Raw genomic sequence first — 27,571 nt, 5'->3', positions numbered from 1 at the left:
TCTCATGGGGAGGCCGGACTGGAAGGGACTGGAGCCCTGCTGAGAGGCCCTGGATGGGGTACAGGGTGTTGGGATTGGGATAACTCAATCCCAGATTCCAACTCAAATTAGTGCATGTGGTCCCCTTTTCCCCAGCTGACAGCTGGCCCTGTCATCCTGGGAGAGGAAATGCAGAGTCCTCTTGAAGACCCCTCTCTGCGTCCAGGTGCTGAGTGCAGGGATTGAACTGAGAGCAGAGGTTAAAGCACAGTCAACACTCAGTGCGCTTGCTGCATGTTGCTTCACTTTGTTCATAAACGGATTTGAGGTGGTGATGGGCAAGGCTCACTTCTCAATCCTTGGTCTGCCTTTCTTCCCTCCTCTCTCCAAACACCAAGTAATTTCCGTATCAGTCAAAGCAAAGCAGAACAGGCAGTATGAATGGGAAAGGTTATGTTGCATTTTGTTAGTGTGTGAACATGCACACACACACACAAAATGAGCAACACAAAGCCATGCAGAGCATCCTAAGCCATCTAACATGTATTGAAATCAAGTGGGCAGGCCTAAAATAACCCTGTTGGGAGCACTGGTTCCAAACGCCACAGAGGAAAGTGAAGGGACTTCCACATACTCTCACCTCCTCTGGTCTGAGAACCCAACTCACGACAAACCTCACCTGATACCAGAGATTCATTTCAGGCTAGAGATGGATCTGGAACAAAGCGCAAAACATTTTCTGCCTTGCTGGAGACTCTGAGCCAGCTAGCGACACAAACGTGTACAAGAACTGCTAGAATGCTCTGTCCTGATCCCACAGCTCCCACAAAAACAAACCCGGAAAACTGACTTAGAAGGTCTGGGTGTCATTTATTAACAGCAGTTTACACACATTTGTTTTCTTCCCGTGGTTGTTTCCTTCAAAGCACAGGCACAGAGCCCTCTAGAAGGGCAGTCTCTGAGTGAGGGAATCAGGAACTCAGGATGCACACGTCTTTGGCAGGCATGTTTGGCTAAAGCAGGATGCAATCCTTCAAGCTGGAATTCCATGGAGTATTTGAGAGGAACCCAGATGGGGGTGGAGAGGAAGTCTTCAACAGGCCTCACGTCGCAGTCCAGGCCTGACTGCTCACTATCCAAGTCCATCCCAGTTTTAGGACCCCAGGGGGTCAACAAAATCAGGCCCACCCACCTCAACAGGGGCAGAGCCTTCGCTCCATGCCTCGTTTGCACACACCTGGCTTTTGCTGGCCCCAGTTAGAATTAACCTTATGGTAATAGGCCATTTCCTCCTGACCCTCCCCAGCACCTCTCATCAGCTAGGTCTGCAAGAAATGCTGAAACTGGGGCCTGCCTTCTTGTTCAGCTGCGTGTGCCATCTTCCTCAAGTCTTCTCTAAACAACAGGTTTGAGAATTCAAGTTTACTCAAGCTGACAAGGTGCTCCTGTTGTATACACTGCCCTGCCTTTTGCCTGCCAATCACCAGTGCCTAGGCAGGAGCTCCAGCATGCCCCAACAGGAGCCCAAGCCAGGCTGCATAGGCACTTGGCAATTTTTGGTAAGGGTGTAGAGGCGGGAGTGGATAAAAAGGTAAATGCAAGTGGGAAAAATCAAAGAGCTTCATCTGATACAGTAATTAGAGATCTGAAGTGATTTCAATTTTATTTCCTTCACTTTTAGCCAATCATGAAATTTCACAGTGATTTTTGGGGAGGGGAAGAAAGGCTGTGCTAAGAATTAATGGGGCTGGGGCCCAGGCAGCCTGAGGAGGTGCAGGCAGGGCAGGCCTCACTGGGGCAGCTGCAGGAGCACTGACTGCCCAGATGGCAGGTAGGTGATGTTTCGAGAGCGAGAGAGCTGGTATGCAATGTCCTCTGCAGCCTCCAGCTTGCGCAGCTCAATAAGGCCGTCACCCGCGGTGGCAAGTGAGTTGGCAATCAGCTCAGCTGCTTTGGAGTCGCCCTCAGCAGAGATGATGGCTGCCTTTTTCTGCTGCTCAGCCTGAGAGTGGAAGCGGAGAGACCAAGATCAAACCTTAGGGCACTGCATGGCAGGCTTCAGCCTAGAAAGCACTGCTTTCAGAAGGAACTCTGGGGATTTACCTGTTTCACTCCTCCTCCTGATGGAGTCACTGAGCACATTTTCCACCCAGGCCTCCTCTTTCCACTAATGCCCACTTGTAATCACTGTGGGGATACCTTTCTGTTGGTTCCATAAATAGTGGCTTATTTCAAAGTCTTCATTAATATTAACATCAACGTAGGGCAGCAACCTAGCTCTGAGCCAGGAGGATCCAAAGCCAAGGAAAAAGGGAGAAAAAGAGGTAGGACCAATCTTCAGACTCATCCTTCCCTCCAGTCTCAAGTCAAAATGACTTTCATTAAAACCAATGTAGCAAGGAAGAGCAGTCATCACTTGTGAATCTCCCTCGTGTTGTCTGTCAACTAAATTGCTTCCTCTGAGCAGTTCCTGACCTGGAACCGATTCAGGCAGCACGAGATCTTCCAGGCTCTCCCTACCAATCAATAGGATAACACCCATCTGCACTGTGTGACCTTCACAAGTATGGGAGGAAAGTACAGCATCAAGCCTCTCTGAAATTGATGTACAACTTGGAAGTTACTAGGCTCTGTGTTTATTCTGTCAACAATGTTTACTGAGCACCTAGTATCACCAGACACAGTTCTAAGACTAGTTCTAGACTCTGGAATTATGATAGATAGAAAAGCAAAAAAAAGTCCCTGTCCACATCAGGTTTACATTCTCCAAAATTAAATGGTGCCACTCATCTAGCCCTCTTATCCCCAATTGTAAGGACCTATGTGTCTTGGATTAGGAAAACTGGTGGTGGGGAGCAAGAAATTAATATACCTTTGTGAAGATGAGGAGGCGAGGCTGCTATGCAAATATATCAGGACCCTTCACACTGTACAAACAGCATCACACATCTGGATAGATTTAGTACTTGAAAAAAATACTGATGATACACATCTGGAGCAATGTTTGATCCTTTTTGCTGTCAGCTTTCACATGTAACTATAGTTAAAAATGACTTCCCAGAAAGGCTGAAAATATTCCAGGAGAAACATTTTTATTTGTAGGGGAGTGTTTTTGATCTTAGGGAAGCTGGAGGAAAAAATCACCCTTTGGTGATTTAAAAGCGTAACTTCACATATCCCTGACTAGCCCCCAAAGACTCTGGAACCAATTGCAGGAACACGGTTCCTTCAATTCCCTTCCGATGATCTCGGAAGAAGAGATGACAGATGATGAATCTCCAGGCCACCCAGCAAACTGGGAAGCTGAGCACAGGAGAAGGGAAAAGAGAGACTGCCATCTGGTTGAACACTCACCTTTTCCACCACAAATCTGGCCCTCTCTGCTTCCTGCTGAGCCACCTGTTTGGCTTCCACTGCTTCTGTGAACTCCTTCCCAAAGGTCAAATGTGTCTAAGGGGAGAGAGTGAACACAAGACGAGGCAATGTAATTGCTTAGACAGCGCTGCTGTGAGGCCTCCATGACTGCTGTAAGGCAAAAGCCAGGAATGGCTCTAGCAGCTGGAAGCATCTGTGAGGCCAGAATACCCTTCCATGTCTACAGCCTTGTCCACACTGGGTTTGCACCCAGAATCCTTGGCTGCCTAAACTGCTCCTCTACAACATTCTGTTACCCATAGTGTGGTGAGCTCATATGGAAAGTGGTGCCTGGGCTTTTGCTCGGGGCTCCAGGCACCAGAAGGGATTTACTCAATAGACCACCCCCTAGGGAGGAGCCATGGAGGTTCCTAGGACCCCCACCACTGACTGGTGCTCTTCCAAGGTCCACTGATTCCCTGTTCAAAGCCCCAAAGAAGCCAGATGGAAAACTGAGCCCCTGAGAGTGGGGAATGCAGCTGGTTCTCAGGGATTCAGGAGCCTGACGGGCTCTGCTTATGGATTCTGCAGTCCACTTCTTTCTCACAGCGCCTCTACTGCCAAGCAGGAAAAGGAAGAGATGGTGGAACACAAATCACAGTGTTCTCTATGTGCAACTGGTTCTGGTAGAGGGTTTAGAAGAGAAGGCCAGTAAAGCCATTGGTCAGGGTGAGGATATAAAATTCCAATTATTCATAGATCTTTCTTTTTTTTTTAAAGATTTATTTATTTAATTCCCCCCCTCCCCCGGTGTCTGTTCTCTGTGTCTATTTGCTGCGCCTTGTTTCTTTGTCCGCTTCTGTTGTCGTCAGCTGCACGGGAAGTGTGGGCGGCACCATTCCTGGGCAAGCTGCACTTTCTTTCGCGCTGGGCAGCTCTCCTTACGGGGTGCACTCCTTGCGCGTGGGGCTCCCCTACGCCGGGGACACCCCTGCGTGGCGTGGCACTCCTTGTGCACATCAGCACTGCGCACGGGCCAGCTCCACACGGGTCAAGGAGGCCCGGGGTTTGAACCATGGACCTCCCATGTGGTAGACGGATGCCCTATCCACTGGGCCAGGTCCGTTTCCCCATAGATCTTTCCTGATAATATAAGTAACTAAGACTCAGCTGAAATGACTGTCCTTAATGACAGTGCAAACAATGAGAAGAGAGCTCCAAACTCCTAACACCTAGTTTACAGTGATTTACTTATTCATCCAACTTTTCATTAACAAGGAAGAAATGAAGGCAAGAAGAACACTGGTTTTTCTACCGAATTCTATTTCTTTCATTTCCTCCACCCTCCCAACCTGTGTTTTTAAGTATAAGCAGCCCAAAACATCTTCTGAACTAAACCTATCCCCATGGCCATATAAAAGTTTCCATTTCTATAAAATGGAAGCTGCCTAGTTTGGACATTTGCATATAATTGGAGAATAAACAAAATAATATGAAAAAAAAAAAAGAGTAAATCATGGCCCCACTTTCTTCCAGAATTTTTAATGCCTCTAATTCTTAAACTGCAACATTCTACTTTATCTGTTCCATTTCTAGACTCTCTCTCAAAGGTTTGGAGAAGAAAATGCAGGCTGGAGAAATGAAAAATGAACTGTGTAACTAAAGAAAAAAAATTCTCTCTAAAAAGGCCAGCTGAGGGCAGCAAATTCCCCATGAAATCTAATTTTCTTCTCATACCTCTTAGATAGGGTTTCTTGTGGTCAGCCCACATCTCCCCAGAATGGACTATGTGGTTAAACCTAGCAAAATGCCAAGCATCTTGTTAGGCTTTGACTTAGCATTTTCCCTCAGTCAAGGTGTTCAGGTTAACAGCAGCTAGAGGAAGCCATACCGTTGGAAGGGCCACAGAGCTGCAGTTTGGCATCCTGCCAGCAGAGGGAGCACACAAGACCAGCCACTTTCAGCAACCAATGCAGAGTGCAGCAGTGCCCTGCGGGCTGGGACTGGGTGTTGGGGAAACTGTTTAAACAGCTGCACAGATGCTGAGGGGGAAATGGTGCCTTTCCCTAGTGATGCACAGGAGAACTGAACAGGAAACACCCTACTTCCCTAACCGAACAAATCACTCCAAATGATTTTTCCCAGAGAATCTAGAAACACGACCCCTTCCCCTCTCCCTCCTCGAGCTGAAATGCTATCCTGCCTGTGTTGCTTTCGGTCTGAGTTATGACACACAATGTCACATAAATACACAGACTATAATGTCTCAAGAGGCTAAATTACACCTCAGAGATGTCCCTTGACCCCATACCAGGCTTTGGGGAACGGACCATTCATTTACACACTATCACCTTTCACTGGGAGTCCCCAGCATTCACTTCACTGAGCTTCAAACCAGAAGTGTTAGAATTCCCACGGGGTCAAACCGGGAGGGAGGTCTGTGCTAGAGAAAAAGATTACCTGAGCCATTCTCTAGGTTCAACCAGGCAGCTTCTTCCTGTGTCCAACAGAGTTAACAAGACACTGCTTCCTGGGGAGCTTTGGGGAACAGCCTTATTTTGGAGAAGGTGACAAATCTAGTAGTTAGGGACCATCTGGGCAGGGCCAGAGTTCATAAGAAAAATGTGTGTGGCGGAGTGGAGGTAACAAAACCTTAAATAGAAACAAAACCCAAGGAGACACCTCACACCGCCAAGAAGTTGCCCTGTTTTCAAGTTATCTAGGACGGTAAGAGGCAGGACCTCGCGTTGTCTACCCAGAAATGGAACCAGGCACCTAACCAAAAGCCACAGCCGCTTGGAGGAAGCTCCCTAAAGATCTTACCAAGGACACATCATCCAGGATGAGCCCAAAAGTCGCTGCTCTCTCTGTGAGGTCATCGCTCACCTGTCTGGAGACCAGTTCTCTCTGGGTGATTAGTTCTCCAGCATCAAATCGTGCCTGGTATCAAAGGGAGGGACAGGGGAGCAGGTCAGGATGAGGAAGCAGAAAGGGAACCAGGCAACTGCATAGCCACGCCCATCAACCCACCACCAGGCAGTATCTTGGGATTGTGTTCTAGGCTGGAGGCTAAGGGGCACGTGTTCACTCACCACCACTGACTTGAGGATCTCTGTAGTGATGGACGGCAACACACGCTCATCGTAGTCCTCTCCAATACTGGTGTAGATGCGGGGAAGCTGGCTTGCAACCGGCCGGAAGAGGATGCGCAGGGTGATGTTGACATTCTGTAAATCTTAGGGGACAAGCGCTGGAGTTAAAAATAAAAACCAGAGTGGGGAGACAAGTGGCTTTTTATATGAGCTCTTCTACCCCCAATTTGTCAAGATTTTTAAGTACATTTGCTGGTTGTATGACTCTGGTGGGTAAGGACCAGGTAGGCATGGTTTGGAGTTAGAAATTTCTTAAAGGTTTTTGCTGTACGGAGTTTTTCAATTTGTCTTGAATGCCTTCTGATATAAGCAATAGAGTACATGTCTAATAGGCGCCACGGGGTGTTTGGTACACTGAACGTTTTAAGAAAACAGACCAATGCCAAGACCAAGGCTAGGAAAAAGCCTTTCTAGGGCCTGATGAATGTGACCCAGGTCAGAAGTATGCCTTGGAGTGGTCAATGTGAGACCAGTGTAAATAGCACTGGACTAGACATCCAAAGACCTGGACTGTGGTCCCACCCTGCAGTTGACTAGTTATTGGCCTAAGTAAGTCTTAGCCAATCAGAGTTTATTTCCTTGTCTGTAAGAATGGGAATGGTTTCGTCTGCCTTCCAGGACCTGCAGGAATGCTGGGGGAAACTGAAGGCGAGAACAGATATAAAGGCAGTCTATTAACTGCCCAAAAGTTGTAAGAGCTCATCAAACTCATCTCCAGTCTGCTTCTCATGACTTGGCCCAGGTGAAGGACCTAGGAAGAGAAATTACACTTTCACTTGACAAATTTAAGTCTTCTCAGACTTGTCACAGCTTGTTTAGAGTCATAAACAATATGGTCAAAATGCCCAAGAGATAGTCCCTAACCAGACACCAAGACACATGTGGAAAGCATAGCAATATATAGAAGTACCCGATCTCTGTTTTCCCATCACCAGTTCTGGAAATTGGTATTCAACAAAATGAAAAAGAAAGAAATCCAAAAGAAGTGGGAAGTTTAGTTCTGGGTTTTTAACTCTGGATTTTATGTTCTCTATCATCCCCATCTTTTATTTCCTCTTTTATAGTAAGCAAGTTAGATCCTTTAGTGCTATAGAAGAGATTTTGAAATAGCAATTTACCCTTTCCCTCCTTTGCCTACCAAACTTCTCACTCTTCAAGACCCAGCTCAAACATCAGTTCCTGGCAGGAGGCTTCCCAGCTACCTGAGGGAATCAGTTGCTCTCTGCTCCCACTATACTTGGAATGACCTTGACCCCATTACTGACCACACTTCACCGTAATTGCTTGTTCAAGTGTCTATCTCCCCAGTTATACTGAGATCCTTAACGGCCCCTGTTTATGTCACCTCTGAGCTATCTCCATCCTCCCACCCACCCCAAAGCTGGGCACGTCACAGTAAGTAAATATCTGTCAAGGAATAGTACTGAAGTCATGGAGTTTTATCACAATAATAAACCCATGTCCATGTGGCTTATTAATTACTATCATCTGCTATCCCATTTACTGTCTATGCACCTCAATGTGCATATGATGGGGGGAGAGTTCATTTTAGGCTCAGACTGGAAATCTAGTAGAGTGTACAGTCACCAGAAGACTGCTCCCAGGGAGTGTGGGCCTCAGCCTGTGATAACAACATGAGGTCAGCACTGCTGAAAGGAGAGGTCTTAGAAAGCAAGGCAAAGAGCACAGCTAGAGATTGGTTTATATGGTCCCTCTGGGGAACAACAACTGATGGAAAGGTTCAACTGAGAGGGCAAAAGATACATTTAAATTTCTTTAAAATAAGATCACTCTGTAGCTCTCAAGAAGTACCTTTGTTTATTTCTCTAAATTTGTACAGTTGTCTGTATGTGTTCATTAAGTATATATGTCATTTCTTTCTATGAATCCATATAAAATTCTCCAGGGCAAATATGTTAGGAACTATTATTCTATGAAGTCTGACCTCCGCTTCTTCTGGATCCCAGTGTCCCACAGTTGCTTCTGGACTGCTGAAAAAGTATGTACCCCTTCCAAACTCCCTACTTCACCTGACCCACAGGTGAGACTTACCTTTGCTACCAGTGATGACTGGCACGTTACGTGGTCGAGAGCGGCAGTCAAAGATAATTGGTTTCTGTACCCAAGGGATGAGAAAGTGAGTACCTTCCCCTACCACAATGTCTTGGACTCCACGGAACCGGTCAAAGATGACAGCTCTATGCCCAGCATCCACTAGGAAGGAAGAAGGATGACAAGTCAAAAAAATTCCCTAACCTTTTAGCCAAGATCTTTGAAAGATCTCTGGTGCTTTCTGTTCATTTACTAAGTCTTTCCTCTCCTGCTCTATTTTCCCACATTTTTGGTCTCTAAAGGCTTCTAATTAATTACAAAACTAAGCAATCACTTCCTGTCCCACAGGTCTCCCCAAGGACTTCAGTAACAGGGTCTGCTCCTCACAGTCCTTTTTCCTTGAAAGGACTGCTGTTGACTTCCTCCCCAACCCCCAAATAACACATTTCCAGGAATCACCTCCCAAACGTCTTTCAAAAACTCACCAAGGTCTTCACTGTCGCCACACTCTATCCTGCCTCCAATTTAACCTAGTGCTCCCAGAAGCAGCACTTTCACTACGGAAATTCTCAAATTTAGAAGGTACCACTCTTTCTTTCCAATACCTTGGTTTCTCTAAGGATCTTAAGGGATTACAGAGCTGTCTTGTTGATTCAGAGATAAATTCAGTGACGGTGACTACTGTCTCAGAGTGAAAAAAGCAAGCAAGCCTTTCTGACCAGCTGCTTTCTGTCTCTGCTTTTTGGACTTGATGGTTGGCCTAAATATCTCCACTATAAAAGTAATCCTCTTCCTCATACAGCCACACAAGGGGGTCAATCTACTATAGAATGTCAGAGTTAGAGGAGGCCTTACAGATAAACTAGTTCATTCCCATTGCTTGACCAGTGAGGAAGCTGAGGCCTAGAGGTGATTTGCCTAAGGCCCCACAGTAAAGTAGAAGAAAAGCTGCTTAAACCCCTTCATAGCGTTAAAAACCGGGCAATGCATCTCAAAAGTATTTTTCTGGGGAACTAGCTAAACTGCAGCAGAGTGAATACACCTGCTCAGGACAAGCTCATCACATGGGTCTGAAGTGCTTTTTGAGTTATTTCCCACAAAGGCAGAAAAGAACAATGAGCTCTCCATTTCTGCTAGCCAGTGAAATCCTGATACTTGACTAAAGCACACTGGGCAGTACCATATCACTTGAAGTTAACAAGAGCTGCTAGATGGAAGTGGATGTGGCTCAACTAATAGAGCATTTGCCTACCATAAAGGAGGTCCAAGATTCAAACCCAGGGCCCCCTGACCTGTGTGGTGAGCTGGCCCACGCACAGTGCTGCCACGTGCAAGGAGTGCCATGCCATGCAGGGGTGTCCCCTGCATAGGGGAGCCCCACGCAAAAGGAGTGCACCCCTTAAAGAGAGCATCCCCGTGCGAAAAGCACAGCCTGCCCAGGAGTGGTGCTGCACACACAAGAGAGCTGATGCAGCAAGATGATGCAACAAGAGACACAGATTCCTGGTGCCACCGAGAATACAAGTGGACAAAGAAGAACACACAGTGAATAGACACAAGAGAATAAACAAGGGGGAAGGGGAGAGAAATAAATAAAAATAAATCTTTAGGAAAAAAAAAAGAGCTGCTAGAGCTATCCAACCAGCAATTGGGCTGGGAGACTCTTTTTGAATTAAGGCTCTGGGAGGAACCTATGGCCAAAAGACCACAGGACTCCGATAACAAAGCAACCACTGGTTGAGGGACGGCAGTGGGTGAGCTCTCTTGGCCACAAACATTCACAGATAGCAGCTACATTCAGGAATGTCACAAGGGCTATGCAAACCAACAAGAATCCTCTGGCAAAGGGCAGTGACCCACCATCCTTGAGCGTCTCACCGTTATACAAGGCAGAGTTCACCACGCCTCCCGCAACGGCTAAAGCCAGGCCAAACTTGCCGATGGACTCAAACACTTTGGCAGCCATATCTCCTTCTGCTGGACCTTGTCTCAGCCCACTCACTCCTAAGAGGTAAAAACAAACAAAACAACTTGGCCCTCACATCCCCAGAGATGATCCCTATGAAGCACAACCATTTACCCAACTAGAAACCACTCCAGCATTTAACTTTTAATGGCCCGCCCCAACGGCGACGTTCACCTCAGTCCCAAATCCCTCCTCCCTGCCAGACCTCAACTCCTTTAACTACCTTGGTCTCTCCCAGAGCACTTAAATCTTCCTTCCCCCGGCTAGAGCACCCAGTCCTTACCCCCTCAACCTTTCCATTTCTAAAAGCTCAGATTATTAGATTATTCCTTGCCCGGCCCTTATACACACCTCCCTTAACACAACCCCGGGCTCATCCCTGGCCCACGACCTTTCCCCTCCTCCACGAGGCCGACCCTCGCATGCACCCCACTCACCCTGTGCGTATGGAAAGGGGAAGGATTAACAGAAACGCCGTGACACAGGCCTGAACCGCTGCTCACCGTTCTCACCTGCTTCCACTCTGACCTCCACATGAATTCCCCAGCCACACACACTGCGCATGTGTCTGGCGGCTCCACCTCTTCTCCACCCCCTTCCAAGATCCGTGCCTCTGATTGGTGAGAAGGAGCGCTATGACTTCTGGGAAGGGTGGTTTGCAGCCTCTCCTTGGCTCCTCTTCTCTCAGGAAGTGGACTACAATTCCCTGAAGGCTACGCAGCGGCAGGCCCGCGCAGAAAAGCCTTTTTCTTTGGCGGTAACTGCGGAGGAATTGCCGCAGGGACTTCTGGGATCTGTAGTTCCTGGGGGATAATGCACGTGCCTACTGTGAAGCGAATGCTGGAACTTGTGGAAGGAGACCAGACTTAGGACAAAAGGGAAGAAGAGTAGTTGCGCCTGCGACAGGTGGCAGGGCAGGGTAGGCACGAGTCTATGGCTAATGAAAGAAGGGTGGGCATCATGGAGGAAGTTGTGGCGAAATAACTCGTGGCTGGAGACCTTGAGGGAAGCTGAAGTACCGTGTTGTTTATCAAGCCCAGTCTGGAAACGCTTTGAGTTTTGGGAGATTGATTACCAGAGCCAGAGGGATCATGGGACCCGGAGTTATTAGGAGTCCACTAGAAAGGGGATTTGAGGATGACTGAGGTAGTGTTGGGAACGTGGAGAAGTACGAGTCTGTTTATTACCTAGACACATACGTGGGGCCTGCAGGCTTATAAAAATACTTATTCCAAATATGTAAAGAAAACTTAAAAGCCTAAACAAAAAAATTAACAACAATAGCAGCGAAACATCTGAACTGGAAAACTAAGGCCCAGGATAGAGAAGGGATTCATTCAAGGTCATGCAGGTATTTGGCAAAGGGGTTAGTTTAGAGTCCAGGTCACAGGACACAATTTTAAAAAAACGTTTCACATGGAAAAGTTGCAAGAATAACACAAAGAACACAAGCCTTTATTTATTTATTTTTAATTTATTTCTCTCCCCTCCCCCCCCCAGTTGTCTGCTCTCTGTGTCCATTCACTGTGTGTTATTCTGTGACCACTTCTATCCTTATCAGCATCCCTGGGAATCTGTGTTTCTTTTTGTTGCATCATCTTGTTGTGTCAGCTCTCTGTGTGTGTGACGCCATTCTTGGGCAGGCTGCACTTTCTTCCACGCTGGGCATCTCTCGTTACGGGGTGCACTCCTTGTGCATGGGGTTCCCCTACACAGGGGGGCACCCCTGTGTGGCACAGCACTCCTTGCACACATCAGCACTGCACATGGGCCAGCTCCACATGGGTCAAGGAGGCCCGGGATTTGAACTGCAGACCTCCCATGTGGTAGGCAGATGCCCGATCCATTGGGCCAAGTCCGCTTCCCAGAAGCCTTTATTTAGATTCACCTATTAACATTTTGCTCCATTTGTTTTTTTTTAAAGATTTTAAAAAATTTATTTCTAGTGAGTATGAAATGGTATCTCATTGTGGTTTTGATTTGCATTTCCCTCCTAATGGCTAACAATGTTGAGTATCTTTTCATGTGTTTATTAGCCACTGTATATCTTCTTTGGAGAAATGTCTATTCCAGTCTTTTGCCCACCCCACCCCACCCCCCCTTTTTAGGAGGTACTGGGGATTGAACCTAGAACCTCATATAGGAAGAAGGCACTCAGCCACTGAGCTACATCCACTCCCCTTGTCCATTTTTAAATTGTGTTGTTTTTCTTTTTGTTGTTAAGTTGAAGGATTTCTTTATATATTCTGGATATTAAACCCTTACCAGATGTGTGTTTTCCAATTATTTTCTCCCATTATGTAGGTTGTCTTTTTACTTTCATGATAAAGTCTTTTGATGCACAAGTCTTTAATTTTTATGAAGTGGCATTTATCTATTTTTTCTTATGTTTCTCTTGCTTTTAATGTAACATTTTACTACATTTAAAAAATATAGAACATTTCTCATTTTAGGTTTGTCTGATATTTTTTCATGATTAGATTCAGGCTTTGCCTACTTAGTTGAGTTACTACATAAGTGATGTTATAGACACTTAATTTTGATTGCCCCAAGCCCATTTCTGGTCTCTAACAGAATTCAAGTCTTTCAACTTCTTTTTCCTACATTTTTCTCCTCTCCATTCTGCCCCCTCTTTCCTGCCCCACTCAATGCAGTCAATCAAATAGACCAGAGCTATCCACAGTGGCACTCTTCAGATGACATGCATTTGCCATCAAAAGTACAACCTTTTCCTCTGGCCTCTAGAATGCAAATGCTATGAGAGCTGGAAATTTAATCTACTGTCTTCATTCTTCTATTGTCAGCAACTACAATGGTACTTGGCACACAGTAGGCCCTCAACAAGTATTTGTTGAATAACTGAATGGTGAAGGGCTTTAAAGGAAGAGTGAAAAAGAAATCTATAAAAATAAAATTAAAAAGGGAGAGTGGCTGGTTAGGCAGGCTACAGCCAGGAAACAGAGGCAAGGATGCTCCAGAATCCTGCAAGATTACTCTGGATATCATTTGCTTCTAATCCAATGTCAATCTTAAGAATGCTTAAAATATTAAAAGTAAGCAAATTTTGTAGAGTGTTTTGTAATTTTCAAGTGTGTATCTACAAGATTCCCCTTGAGCATCATTCCCATTTATTATCATTCCCATTTATTGACAATAAGGAAACAAGTACAGAGGTTAAATGACTTGCTCATTGTCACTCCCCTAGGTAGAGCCAGGCTGGATTGAAAAACAGGTCTTCTGGGTCTAAACCCTGTGTTCTTTTCATTTCCCTCGTGTTTTGTCCTGGGAAGTGAAGGTGGGGAGAGCTCAGGTGGTGTGAGGGCTGCATGTGTACCTGGGCTAGTGTAAGTAGAGAGATGGGGAGGTTTGGATATAGTTACTGAGAAAGATATTTGAGAATAATTTAATTGTGATAATGCAAAAATTAGGAACAGAGCTCCATTGACTAATCAGCTTTAGGATTGGGTCCAAACTGTCACTATATAGAGCATGTTCCCCTTCAGTCCTTCTTCCCAGTGGGCATGGAGGTTGGGGGTAAGAACAGATATAGCTTGAATACCTACTATGGGTCAGTTGCATAAAAAACACATAACCTATTTTACCTTGTGTTCGTATCTCTGTTTTGGAAATGAAGAAATGGAGATTCAGAAAAGTCAAGTGATTTGCTTGCAGTCTCACAGCTGTTAAATGGCACATATGTTTGATACCACAGCCTGTGCTTTCCCATAACTCCAAGCTGTAGGAAGGGGTGAGCTATAAGTAATATACAGAGATCGACTCTACTCCCTAGTTCAGTGTCAACGTGGGAGGGATGGTAATTAAAACAGTTATAGAAGAACTTATCTTTGTGTTCATTCATTTCATGTACATGTACTGGAGGCCTATAATGTCCCAGACAACATGCTAGATATTGGGAATACAATGATGAGCAAGACAGAAAAGGACCCTGCCCTCATGGAGTTTACATTCTGGAGTGGGGGAAGGTGATGTGCAGGCAAAAGACAAGTAAGCAAAGAAATAATTCAAATTATATGAAAGTTTAAGTAGTGTCATGAAGAAAATAGGCAGGGTGTGTGACTCTTTAAGGAAGGCTTTGATTGTAAATGACAGAAAATCTGACTCAACTGGCTTAAACAATAAAGAAATAGTTTATATCATATAACAAGAAGTCCCAGGGTAGGGAATTTCTAGGATTTGTTAGTTCAGGGAACCAACAAGGTCATCAATGATACAGGGTCTTTTCATCTTTGACTCTGCCATCTTCAGATGTTAAATTTTGTCCTTTTTTGTACTCTCAAGATTACAAGATGGCTGCAAAAAAATCCAAACTTAGTATTCTCACACAGCAAGAACAAAAGTCAGAAGGCAAAAAAAAGGGCATGCCACATTTATAGGACCCTTTTTAAAGAATGAGGTAAAGTTTCCCAGAAGTATCCACTAGCCGTGTTATTGGGCAGAATTGCATCACCTGCCCATTTCTAGACCAGTCATTGGCAAAGAAATGGCATTGCCATCTTTGGACTCAAAGAATCAAGGGCTGACCTCTGGAACTGGGGAGGGGCCTGGCTTCTCCTAAATCACATCACCACCCAACATCCTAACAAATCAAAATTGGTGTTCTTTTTAGCAAGGAAGTGAGGAAGGGGGACTAGACAGTAGAATTACAATCAACAGTGTCTGCCACAAGAGATCTATATTGGACAAGCTGGTTAAGTAGGCCTCTAAGAAGAGATGACTTTTAAGGCAAGATCTAAAAAGTGAGCCCTGGAAAGTTTAGGGTGGGAGGAGAGCATGAAAGCAGAGGAAATAGCAGGTATATGTCAAGCACAAGGCAAAACAAGACTGATAGATTTGGGTGGTAAGGAAACAAAGGGTTTTTACGAAACTCAGACAGTTTATTACTTAGGTAGATAATGAAAGGAAGAGTAGCCAAAAGTGTCAGCTCCTAGCGGCTCTTAGGCAGGGTGACATGGAAACAAAAGGGGCCAGATTAGTATGTCACAAAGATAGGATCCCTGTTGGGGAAGGGGGAGGGGAGCCAGTGCCATGGGGCAGCTAAGCAGTTTTATAGCTTGCAGCTGTATTCTTAGGGGAGCAAGACAGAAAGCCTCAAACCTCATCAGAATGCAAGAAGCTATTTGAAACTGTCTCATGACAGCTTTCCTGATAGAGAAGCGAGTGAGAAATGGCCTGGTTTCAGCTCCTCACAAGCCTCCCTTGTGTTGGAGGAGGAGTACAAAACATTCTACCAAGACTTAGAGTCAACTGAGGTTTAAGCCTTGCCTGTGTGGCCTGAGTGCGGATGTGCAAGGTTGTCAGGGCATCATGCTGGAGCCATTTCCCTGCAATGCAAAGACACTGGGACAGGTTCAAATTTGACCCACTGAAGGAACTGAGTGGAGAAGAATGTGGCTGATGCATAATAAGTGGATGGAAGAGTCACACAAGATTACTTTAGTGAAATAAGCAGGTGTCAGATGTTTTAGACTTTGCTAAAGAGTTTTATTTTGCAATGGGGGAAAGCAGATGTGACTCAAGCAATTGGGCATCCGCCAACCACATGGGAGGTCCAAGTTCAGTTCTCAGTGCCTCCCCAGAGAAGGCAAGCTGGCACAGCAGGCAGGTGCAGTGAACTGACCCAAAAAGATGATGCAGCAAAAGAGACACAAAGAGGAAAGACAATGAGAGATACAACAAACCAGGGAGCTGAGGTGGCTTAGGTGATTGAGCACCTTTCTCCCATATGGGAGGTCCTGGGTTCAGTTCCCAGTGCCTCCTAAAGAGAAAATGAGGGAAGCGGACTTGGCCCAGTGGTTAGGGCATCCGTCTACCACATGGGAGGTCCACGGTTCAAACTCCGGGCCTCCTTGACCTGTGTGGAGCTGGCCCATGTGCAGTGCTGATTGCACAAGAAGTGTCCTGCCATGCAGGGGTGCCCCCCACGTAGGGGAGCCCCACACGCAAGGAGTACACCCCGTAAGGAGAGCCACCCAGCATGAAAGCAAGTGCAGCCTGCCCAGGAATGGTGCCGCTGCACACAGAGAGCTGACACAACAACAAGATGATGCAACAAAAAGAAACACAGATTCCCATACCGCTGACAACAACAGAAGCAGACAAAAAGAAGAACACGCAGCAAATGGACACAGAGAACAGACAACTGGGGCAGGGGCGGGGAGGGGAGATAAATAAATAAAATAAATCTTTAAAATAAATAAATAAATAAAGGAAGATGATCTGTTGCATTCTTCAATGGAACAGCAACAATCCTCCAAGTGCATGGGCAATGACCAGTGAGAAGGATGGCCCAATGATGGGCCCTTGATACTGACAACTATGCTTATGAGCCTTTTGCACTTGCAACTTGACCTAGTGTTGCAGGGTGCCTAAGAGTCACCTCCTGAGTTGCTCAAATGTGGCCACTCTCTAAGCCAAACTCAGCATATAAATGCATTATCTTTCGCCCAGCATGGGACATGACTCCCAGGATTGAGCCTCCCTGGCACCAGGGGATTACTACCAAGCACCAACCAGCAAAGTAACTGGAAAAAGACATTGAAGAAAGGGGAAAATGGTAAAGACAAATGAGTTTATATAGCTAAGAGACTTCAAAATGAATCAGGAGGTCATCAGAGAGGTAACACTTACACACATCTCAGCAGGATATCATAGACAGTCAAAGTAGATACTATCCCAAATAGTGGGGCTCCTGAGAGCTCTGGAGACACCCAGGCCCTATGGTCATAGCAGATAGCTCAGAGTTTGGTGCCTTGCCAGTGGGCCCTACTTTCAAGTTTGTGCTCCCCAGTGTGGCAGAGTGGGACTCAGGTGTGACTTCTCTACACATGCCTCTTTTGTCCCCTTTATTTGAACCTATAGTTGGTGCTGGAGTTGGTAGGTGTACATCCAAGAGACTTGACTCTCTGGGTTGTCCATGTGCCAGCTGGGCCCTCAGCCTCAGCAGAGTTGCAACACCTACTCTCCGGTTTGTTGGACTTACCCAGGTCAGCTAACAAGGAGGTGAGGATGGACAATCACCACACCAAGGAACGGAGTCTACAACTGCAAGCAGGAGAGTCCCATTCACCACCCATGTGGGATCAAAGCCCCCTCTCAATTAAGAGGTGGAGTGGGCATCACCATCCCAGAATTCTCAGGATTGGGAAGTAAAATATGGACTAGAGTGGACTTATTGGTATTCTACTGTAGAATTATTGTGATTCTAGCTGTGGAAGAAATTATATCATTGATGTGGAGACAGTGGCCACTGGAGTTGCTGAAGGCAGGGAGAGGGAAAAAGGGGTATAATATGGGGGCATTTTTGGGACTTGGAGTTGTCCTGAATGATATTGCAGGGACAGATGCAGGACAGTATATAACCTGCCATAACCTACTGAATGGACTGGGAGAGAGTGTAAACTATAATGTAAACTATAATCCATGCTGTGTAACAGTGCTCCAAAATGTATTCATCAATTGCAAAGAATCTACCACACTAATGGAAGAAGTTGATGTGGGAAAATTGTGGGGAGTGGGGAGTGGGGCATATGGGAATCTCCTTTATTTTTTTAATTTAACATTTTGTGTGATCTGTGCATCTTTTAAAAATAAATAAAAAACATATTTTTAAAAAAAGAGAGAAGATGAGCATACACAGAGAGCACACAGCAAATGGACACAGAGAACAAGCAGCGACCACAAACAATGAGTTAGGTATCTGGGAATAAGTAAATAAAAGAAAATCTTTAAAAAAAAAAAAAAGTAAAATAAGTACAGTGGGAAGTCCCTGAAAGTTTTTCAGCAGGAAAGTGGATAATTCCTCTGTGTGGAAACTAATCAGCCTGAGAGAAAAAACAACTGATCCTGACAGTTGGAAACGCCTAATGAAAGTGCCCAATTATTGGTGAGGCTGTGAATTAACCGAAACATTGCTTTAGAAAATGTAAAATCTTACAACCACTGTAGCAGTTTGATATAATTGATGAATTCCAAAAAGAAATACTGGATTATGTTTGTATACAGATCTTTTCCTCTGGGCATATTAGATTATATAGATTCATAGGTTTACTTGATTAAGGAATTATGTAAACCTCTTGTGCCAATAGGGTGTTGAGTCCCCACCTTTTGGTGGGTGGGGACTCACAGATAAAAGGCATGGCAAAGGACAGAGTTGGGGGCTTTTAATGTTGGAGTTTCGATGTTGGAGTTGAGTTTGATGCTGAAGTGGCCCCAAGGAGAGAGACAGAGCCGTCCTCCTGATAGTGTACAGCTGAACTTGTGGAGAGAGGCAAAGCCTAGAGAGCCTCATAGTCTACAGCCGGCCTTGTGGAGAAAACATTTCTAATAAAATTCAACATACATTTACTATACAAGTCAGCAATTTCATTCTTAGGTATTTATCCAAGAGAAATGAAAATCTATGTCCATACAAAGACTTGTATACAAATGTTCATGTCAACTTTATTCATAATAGTTTCAAACTGGAAACAACCCAAATGTCTATCAACAGGTGACTGGAGGGGAGCAGATGTAGCTCAAGTAGTTGGGTGCCTGCCTCCCACACGGGAGGTCCCAGGTTCAGTTCCTGGTACTTCCTAAAGAAAACAAGCAAGACAGAGAGCTGGTGTGATGGGCTGTCGTGATGGGCTGATGCAACAAGATGACGCAACGTGGAGGCGCAATGAGCAAACACAAAGAGAGACACAACAAGCAGGGAGGAGTTGTGGCTCAAGTGATTTGGCACTGCCCTCCCACATGAGAGTTCCCAAGTTTGGTTCTTGATGCCCCCTAAAAAGAAGACAAACAGACACAGAGAGTACAAACAAACACACACCAAGAGCAGACAGCAAGCAAAAACAACAGCAGAGGTGTGAGGGGGATTTTAAATAAATAAATAAATAAATATATTTTAAAACACAGGTGACTAGATGAAAATCTGTGGTCTACTATTCAGCAATAAAAAGGAACTATTGATACAAGGAGCAAAATGAATGAATCTCTGAGTCATTATATTGAGTGAAAGAAGCCAAACAAAAAGAACTGCAAATTATACGAATGCATTTATATGAAACATCTGTAGTGTCAGAAAGCAGATCAGTGGTTGACTGCAAAGGGGCTCAAGGGAACTTTTGGGGTGATGAAAATGTTCTGTATCTTGATCATGGTGGTGGTTACATGGGTGTATGACCTTACTGAATTTGTTGAAAAACACACTTTCAGGGTATATTTATTGCATGTAAACTACACCTTAACAAAGTTTATTTTTTTAAAAAAGGAACTAGAGTATAAACTCCTAAGAGCATGGGGTTTTTGTGTTTGTTCACTGCTATATCCCTAGCACCTAGAAAAGTTTCTAGCAGAGTAGATTTTCCATAAATATTTTTGAAGAAATTATTGGAAAAAGCTCTTGGAGATTAAATTTTTTTATCTCCCTCGCCTTGTGGCTTTTTTTTTTTTTTTTTTGCGTGCTGTCTGCTCTCTGCGTCCATTCACTGTGCGTTCTTCTATGTCTGTATTTACTTACTTTTTTATTTCCCCTCCCCCCTTGTGGCTTGCTTGCTGTCTGCTCTCTGTGTCCATTTGCTGCACACTCTTTTGTGTGTTTTTTTGCTTGTCGCCTTTTTTGTTGCATCACCTTGCTGAACTGGCTCTCTGTGGTGCTTTCGGGCCGGGTGGTGCTCTGCACATGCAGGCGAGCCTGCCTTCACAAGGAGGCCCTGGGATGCAAACCCAGGGCCTCCCAAATGGTAGATGGGAGCCTAGCTGATCGAGCCACAGCCGCTTCCCTTGGAGATTAAATTGTGAGGTGAAATTAAAAATTAAGAAAAAAACAAAGAAAAAATATTTTTAAAAAATTTAATACAGGATTTGAGAAATGAAATTTCTCCCCCAAAATGGAACAAAAAGGTAAAGGAAACAATAATAGGAAAAAGACAGAAACAAACCAAAACCACACACAACAAACTGGAGAATCAATTCAGGATGGCTGATATCCTACTAAAAGGAGTCGCAGAAAATAAGAACAGAGAAAACAGAGAGTAGAATATGATTAAATAAACAGTATAATGGATGTGAGTTTTGGATTGAAAGGTCTTACTAAGTAGAACATCATGAATGAAAAAAAAACCAAACCAAGAATCATCATTATGACATTTTTGAACAAGGACAAAAAGACCATGAATGCCCCAAGGGAGAAAATAACTAGAATTAGGATGGCAACGGGAACCTCAACAGCCCCACTGGCCCCCTAGAATACAATGGAACAATGGCTTTGATTTATAAGGGAAACTGATTTCCTATAGTATTTCCTATAGTATTCTATACCAAGCCAATTGTTCACTGGAGATGGTAGAATCAAGACATTTTCATTAAAAAAATAAATAAAGACCAAAATAAATAAATAAATAAAACTACTGTGTATTACTAAAAAAAAAAAAAGACATTTTCAGACATACCAGATCTCAAAAATTTTACCTGCCATACACCATTTCTCAGGAAACTACTTGAGGATGAGCTGCAGTGAAAAGATCAAGGGGGAAAAAAGTCCTAAGATTTAGGAAATAGGGGATCTAACCAGGAGAGAGGCAAAAGGGCTCATTATGATGATGGTGAAGGGAGCTGTGCAGCAACCCAGAAATCACCCAGACCAGACGGGAGCAGGAGGAAGACGGGCTCCAGGAAAAATGAGAAAAAATAAATGTGTTTGAAAATACTGAGAGAAGATTTTAATTTCTGTCAGGGAGTGTGGGGATTATTTAACAGTAGGTACAAAGAAAACTAAGCAAATAAAAGAAAGAGCGAGAGCGAGAGCGAGAGAGAGAGAGAGGAGAGAGAGAGAGAGAGAGAGAGAGAGAGAGAGAGAGAGAGAGAGAGAGAGAGAGAGGGAGAGAGAGAGAGAGAGACATTCCGGGGAAATGAAGTCACTCAAGATAGGAATATTATCATGTATACTATGTGGCTCAGCTGTGACTAATACTTTCATTGTCATAACAATGTTAATTATCTCATAAAATATGAGATAGCAGCTCTATTGAGAGGCTTAGGAAGGGACAAGATGATATATATGTGTATGTGTATGTGTATATGTATGTGGGGTAAGAATGAGAGCTAAATCCTCAATTTTGACAATAGATAATACCTACAGCTGAAAATTCAGTGAAAGTGTTTACCTCCGTGGAACAGGAATTGGGGTAAATAGAGAATGGGCAAGGGGCTTCTGTTTTTCTTTATAAGACTTCTGGAACTCTTTCCGTTTTTAAATTATGCACATATATATTAGGATCATTTTTTAATTAATGTAACAAAATGTTACATTAAAAAACATAAGGGGTTCCCATATACCCTACTCCCCACCCACCCCCACCCCCACCCCGCCCCCAGCTCCTCCCATACCAACATCCCTTTTCACAGTAAGGCACATTCATTGCATTTGGTGAATATAGCCTGGAGCACTGTCACACGAATGGACCATAGTTTACATTGTAGTTCACACTCTCCCCAGTCCATCCAGTGGGTTATGGCAGGATGAACAATGTCCTGCATCTGTCCCTGCAATATCATTCAGGACAACTCCAAGTCCCGAAAACGCCCCCATCACACCTCTTTCTCCCTTTCCCTGCCCTCAGCAACTCCCGTGGCCACCATCTCCATATCAATGATACAATTTCTTCTATTGCTAGAGTCCCAACAGTTCTATAGTAGAATATCAGCAAGTCCACTCCAATCCATATTATATTCCTCCATCTTGTGGACCCTGGGATGTCAATGTCCACTCCACCTCTATATCAAGAGGGGGCTTAGATCCCACATGGCTGATGGATGCAATTCTCCTGCTTGCAATTGTAGACACTCTTGGTTCCCTGATGTGGTGTGACCATTCTCACTTCCCTGTCAGGTGACTGGGTACATCCAATGAACCGGAGAGTAGGTGTTGCAACTCTGCTGAGGCTAAGGGCCCAGCTGGCACATGGACAGTCCAGAGATTCAAGTCTCCTGAGCATACACCAACCCCAGTGCCAATCACAGGTTCAGTAAAAGTGACAGAAGAGGTATGTGTAGAGAGGTCACATCTGAGTCCAACTCCATCCAAACTAGGGCCTACTGGCAAGGCAATGAACTCCAGAGCCAGCTGTCATGACCATAGAATATGTGTGTCTCCATAGCTCTCAGGGACACCAGTACCTGGGGTTGTATCTACTTTGGCTGTCTCTGAGATCTTGCCGAGACGTGCGTAAACACAACCCCTCTTATAACCTTCTGACTCATTTTGAAGCCTCTTAGCCATATAAACTCATTTGTCTTTATCATTTCTCCCTTTCATTCAAGGTCTTTTTCTAGTTGCGTCACTAGCTGGTGAGGCACCAGGGAGGTTCATCCCCGGGATATGTATCTTTGATAAAAATAAAAATTAAAAGAAGAAAAAAAGATGGTATAAAGGAAAAAGCATACACAAGAAAACACAACAAATGTCTTTCTTTTTTTTTTTTTCCAATTATTTATTTATTTATTTTTTTAAATTACATTATGAAAAATATGAGGTCCCATTCAACCCCACCGCCCCCGCCCCCCACTCCCCCCACAGCAACAATTTCTCCCATCATCATGACACATCCATTGCACCTGGTAACAAATGTCTTTCTGAGTTGAAAAAATAATTAACTGAGGGTAGTTAGGCAGTACAAGAAGATACCACGTGCTCTGCAGAAACACAAAAGGGAGATTTTTTTGGTCTGATGTTTATTTTTTTCAAATTATAAAAAAATATATAAAATATGTTCATTGCAGAAAATAGGAAAAGAGAAGGCATACAGAAGCAAATAAAAATCACCTATAACCCCAGCATTCAGAAATTATCACTGTTAGAATTTTGGTGTTTTTCCTTCATTTTTTTAAATAGAAACTTAGATTTATTTGGTAGGCCATTGCAAAGACAAAACAATTCTCCTCTGAAGTACTTTAAGGACTTTCACTTGTTCTGTGACAGAATATCACCTGAGTTTGGAAACTGAAGGATATAATCTTAGAGGTTATAAAAGAACAGACTACAATTTTGCAGGCTAAAGTAAACATGATAAAAGAGCAAAATCTAGTCAGAAGCACAAGACTTACATTAGTAGTAGTTTGTGTGGCTGGGCTATTTCAGAAAAAGCCACCTGATATGTCTGAATTAATTAACCTGGGTCCCAAATTAGTAAAAGACATTTATCCCTATGGAGAATAAATAGACTAGGGCTCCTCTGAGATATTGTTGTCTCTCTTTTTGGAGCATACCTTAAATTTGGCCTCTCTCTTCCCCACCTAGTCTACCTCTACCTCCAAGTAGCTGTGCATTTTCACCAGCTAGTTTACAAAAGATGTATATAGTGAAAGCAGGAATCACAGGCCTGTTCAGAGGATACCTGACACTGAAAGTTTTAGACTCAATAGTAAATTGTTAAGTACCCTCTTAAATTAACTCATCTTTGTTAATAAAGGTCACGCATTTCTTCTGCTGGTGACAACTTGCTGTCTCAGTATAGTTTGTCCCAAGAAAGAACTGGTTCAAGTGAGTTTCGGAGAAGGAAAAAGACTTTCATCACTCCCACTCCACAATATAAGAGGAAACAAGCTCTTTCCTACAGTAATGAGTCAAACCTTAGAGCTGCAAAAGCCCTTTTCAGTGACCAACATTTGTATTGTCAAATTGTCTAGCAACTGTTGGTGTAGTATCTACCTCCATCCCATCTTCATAATCTCTTATGACTCTTCTGTCCTGGCCCCAGTCATGTTACACTGTCTGCTTACACACTGAGAAAGAATTCCTTCTAATCTCTCTAATATGGCTTGGCCTTCTGCTGTTAAATGGGATAGTCCTTCATAGGTGTAAAATGTAAGGATGGCCCCCTACCCTTGTCCATGTGTTTCCACATCATACTCTTCTCCAACGTAATCATCTGAATCTTCCTCCTCAGGATCTGGTTGTAAAAACCTGGCATTCACACACTGCAGTGAACGTTGCTTCCAATGCTGATTTATCACCAGGAACAAATCTAAACTCAGCAATAGGTTCAACATCATCATCACTGTCTTCCTCTTCTTCATCAGCAACAGATTCTTTTGATTCTTCTCCAAATTTGGCATTCACCATAATATACAAATACTCTCGTGGACAGGCACTTAGTCACTGGACACAACATGTAAACTAATGGAGTATTCCAGAGAGAATCCTAATCCAGAGCCTTCTCACCAAGACAGGCGGCTCTCGGCGAGGTAGAGTGCTGGTTCTGAGGCCATTCCCATCTAGCACAGCTTCAGTATCTGGCAGCTGCTGCCAGAGCCCCTCAACTGGGTCGGATGGTGGAATATTTTTAAGGAAAGTCATTGCAGCAGGAAACACCAAGACACAGAGCCTGAAGGGAGCTAAGGGGACAGCAAGCCCCGCTCGCCACATCCTGCCCTGGAAGGTTTTCCTTCATTTCTCTTTTGATTTTTTTGTCTGTTTGTTCATTCCTTCATCTTTAATATATAAATAATTGAGATCAGATATAAATTGAGCTTTATAGTCTACCTTTTCCACTTTATATTCTATCATGAGAATTTTCCTGTTATTTAAAAAGTCTTTGTAAGTATGGGGGAAGAAAAATAGAATGGGAAGTGAGGAAAAGGAAACTGAGTATGTTAATTCTTTTGGAAGGACGAGAAGAGAAATGAGTTAGGAGCAGGAGGATGTGGAAAATGGGGGTCCTCCTGGTCCACCCATGGGAGATACTAGGGCCTGTTGTAGATTAAGGAATTATCTGATGGTGAGAATAATGATTCAGGAGTGGGGGTGGGGGTATTTGCTGAGGGAGCAGAGACTTTGGGAAGGTGAAAGGTGTGGCTTCAGAGCGTTGGCTGTTGTGAGAGTAGGGCATGAGGAACAAATGGACACAAATGCAGGAGAGTTTAAAGTTTTGGGTGGGAAATGGCAGTCATGTCAGATGGTTTCTCAGTGAAGTATGTGATAAGGTCATCAGCTGGGATGATGGCAGAGGAGGAGGGGTGGGAGGTTTGAGGAAAGATGAAGAGGCAAGAAAGAGCCCATTTGAGATCTGTGAGCATAAACACCAAGGGAAAGCTGTCAGTTGTGTGCTTCTCTCCAGCAACAGCCAGTGCCTAGGCCAGGTATAGAAAATGCATGTGGTAGACTAAGCCAGGGTTGGGTTTTGCCAGGTGGGTTATGACAATAGAAAGAGAGGAGGAAGGAGGGTGGGTAGAAGGGTGCCAAAGGGTGGGCCTAAGAACCTAGGTGGGGCAAGAAGGGGGAAGTTGGGAAGTGCTGACAGGTAGGAAGAAAGTGGTGTGTGTCCAGGAGGTCCAACCAGCTTGAAGAAGTGTGGCTGCAGGCGTACCTGAGAAGCAAGCTGGGAAAACGGGCAGGGGTGATCACAAGTGGTGTTTGAAATGAGAGTTTCAGAGGTGGCATAGTTTCTGGTGGTGAGAGGTTCAGGAAGGTGGGGCAAGGAACAGGTAGTAATAAAGAGGAGAGAAGGTGGTTAAATTGATGGCAGAAGCATCAAAGAATGTTAAAAGAAGGAAAGGAAGAGGGAAAAGAAATGGGAAGCAAGGAGGACACTTACCCCAGCACCAAGTTCAAAGATATTCAGGATGTGATTGAAAAAAGTCTTCAGGAGAGGCCCCCACAGGTTGAGGGCAGTGTCCTGGGCAGGGGAAGCTAGAAGGGAGTTTGCCTGTCACAGACAGGGAGCCCCAGAGGGCCCGGGTGAGGGGCCTGGGGCCTGGGGGATGGGGCTGGATTGGAGAGATGCAGAGTCTTGCAACAGGTGAGGGTCAGGGTGATTTGGTGACCACAGAGCCTGGTGGGGATGGCGGTAATGAGGGTAATGAGGCAGAATGGGACTGGCCTGATGGTCTTGGGATGGGGGGCAGTTCTCTTCCTATCCTGATGGTCCCTTCCCTGAGTGACCCGCATTCTTCCCTGCTCTCGGGAGTGCCCAGACTCAGTCTTCTGCTCACTTTCTTCCCCTCACCTCCTTTACTGCAGCAAAGTCTGATGCCTTCCCCACAGTGGGGGTACCTGTCTTAGCACCACATGACTTAGGTCTCAGTTTGTTTTTCCAGGACCAAGCTGATTTCTCTTTGAGTCCCCAGACCCAGCACCAAGCTGTGCACAAGGTAAGTGTTCCTCAGGCTTGTGTTTGATTAAACAGGATTAATTCAGGAGGGAAAAAGGGAGGGAAGGCTGTCTAATGAGTGCCTTCCATGTGCAGGCAGATGTTAGACCATTTATTTGAATCATGAGCATAATTTGCCTAGCAGAGCACTCACTGGCACTCAGTAAATATTACGAGTTATTATTTTAATCCTCCAAACTCTTTATGGGATAGGTCCTGTATTAGTCAGCCAAAGGGGTGCTGATGCAAAGTACCAGAAATTTGCTGGCTTTTATAAAGGATATTTATTTGGGGTAAAAGCTTACAGTTACAATACCCTAAAGAGTCCAACTCAAGGTACCATAAGAAGTACTTCCTCACGCAAAGTGTTGCCACATGTTGAAGCAAGATGGCAGGCGATATCTGCAAGGGTTAACCTTCCTCTTTTCTCTTAAGGCGCTATGTTCCCAGCCTTTTCTGATCTCAGGCTGGCATAGAGCTCATCTCTCTTACTCTGGGTCTCATTTCTTTCTGGGCTCAGCTGCTCTGGTCTCTTCACAAGGTCAGCTGTAAACTATCAAGCTCATCTCTCCTTCCTAGGGCCACAGGATCCTCTGTGTATCTTCTCTGTGTATCTACTCCATGTTCTTGATCAAGCATGCATTTATATAGCCTACCAAGGGGGTGGGGCTCTGCATGCCCGAATGATGTAGTCGAATCAAAGCCCTAATCTTGATTTAATCAAGTAAACATAAAGCCTTTGAATTTAACACAATCAAAGGGTATCATGTCCAGAGAAACAGACCAGTTTACAAACATAATCAATACTTCTTTCTGAAATTCATAAATAATTTCAAACTACTCCAGGTCCTATTACCCCCATTCTACTTATTCATTTAACAAGTATTTCCTGAGTGCCTAAAGTGTGTCAGACACTG

The 27,571-nt window shown here is 44.5% G+C and overlaps 1 protein-coding gene and 1 pseudogene across 2 annotated transcripts; both read right to left on the bottom strand.

Annotated features, from left to right (window-relative positions):
- Positions 1-829: 829 nt before the first annotated feature.
- PHB1 (prohibitin 1) lies at positions 830-11,083 on the bottom strand. 2 transcript variants are annotated; one of them, XM_004455410.3, is made up of 7 exons: positions 11,016-11,083; positions 10,416-10,541; positions 8,538-8,699; positions 6,426-6,568; positions 6,157-6,273; positions 3,334-3,429; positions 830-1,981 (listed from the first exon to the last, which is right to left on the bottom strand). In XM_004455410.3, exons 1-7 carry the CDS (start codon positions 11,065-11,067, stop codon positions 1,769-1,771), a joined length of 909 nt encoding a protein of 302 aa, XP_004455467.1. In that variant the 5' UTR covers positions 11,068-11,083; the 3' UTR covers positions 830-1,768. The 2 variants fall into 2 exon arrangements, with proteins under 2 accessions (XP_004455467.1, XP_004455468.1); XM_004455411.4 differs by having other exon boundaries at positions 10,941-11,079.
- Positions 11,084-24,157: 13,074 nt separating this feature from the next.
- Positions 24,158-24,862, bottom strand: LOC101432075 (methylosome subunit pICln-like; annotated as a pseudogene).
- Between the last annotated feature and the right edge of the window lie 2,709 nt (positions 24,863-27,571).

Source organism: Dasypus novemcinctus, chromosome 21 (assembly GCF_030445035.2).
Source record: "Dasypus novemcinctus isolate mDasNov1 chromosome 21, mDasNov1.1.hap2, whole genome shotgun sequence".
Classification (NCBI taxonomy): domain Eukaryota; kingdom Metazoa; phylum Chordata; class Mammalia; order Cingulata; family Dasypodidae; genus Dasypus; species Dasypus novemcinctus.
Note: the sequence above shows the minus strand (reverse complement) of the source record. Positions and strands in the feature narration are given on the sequence as shown.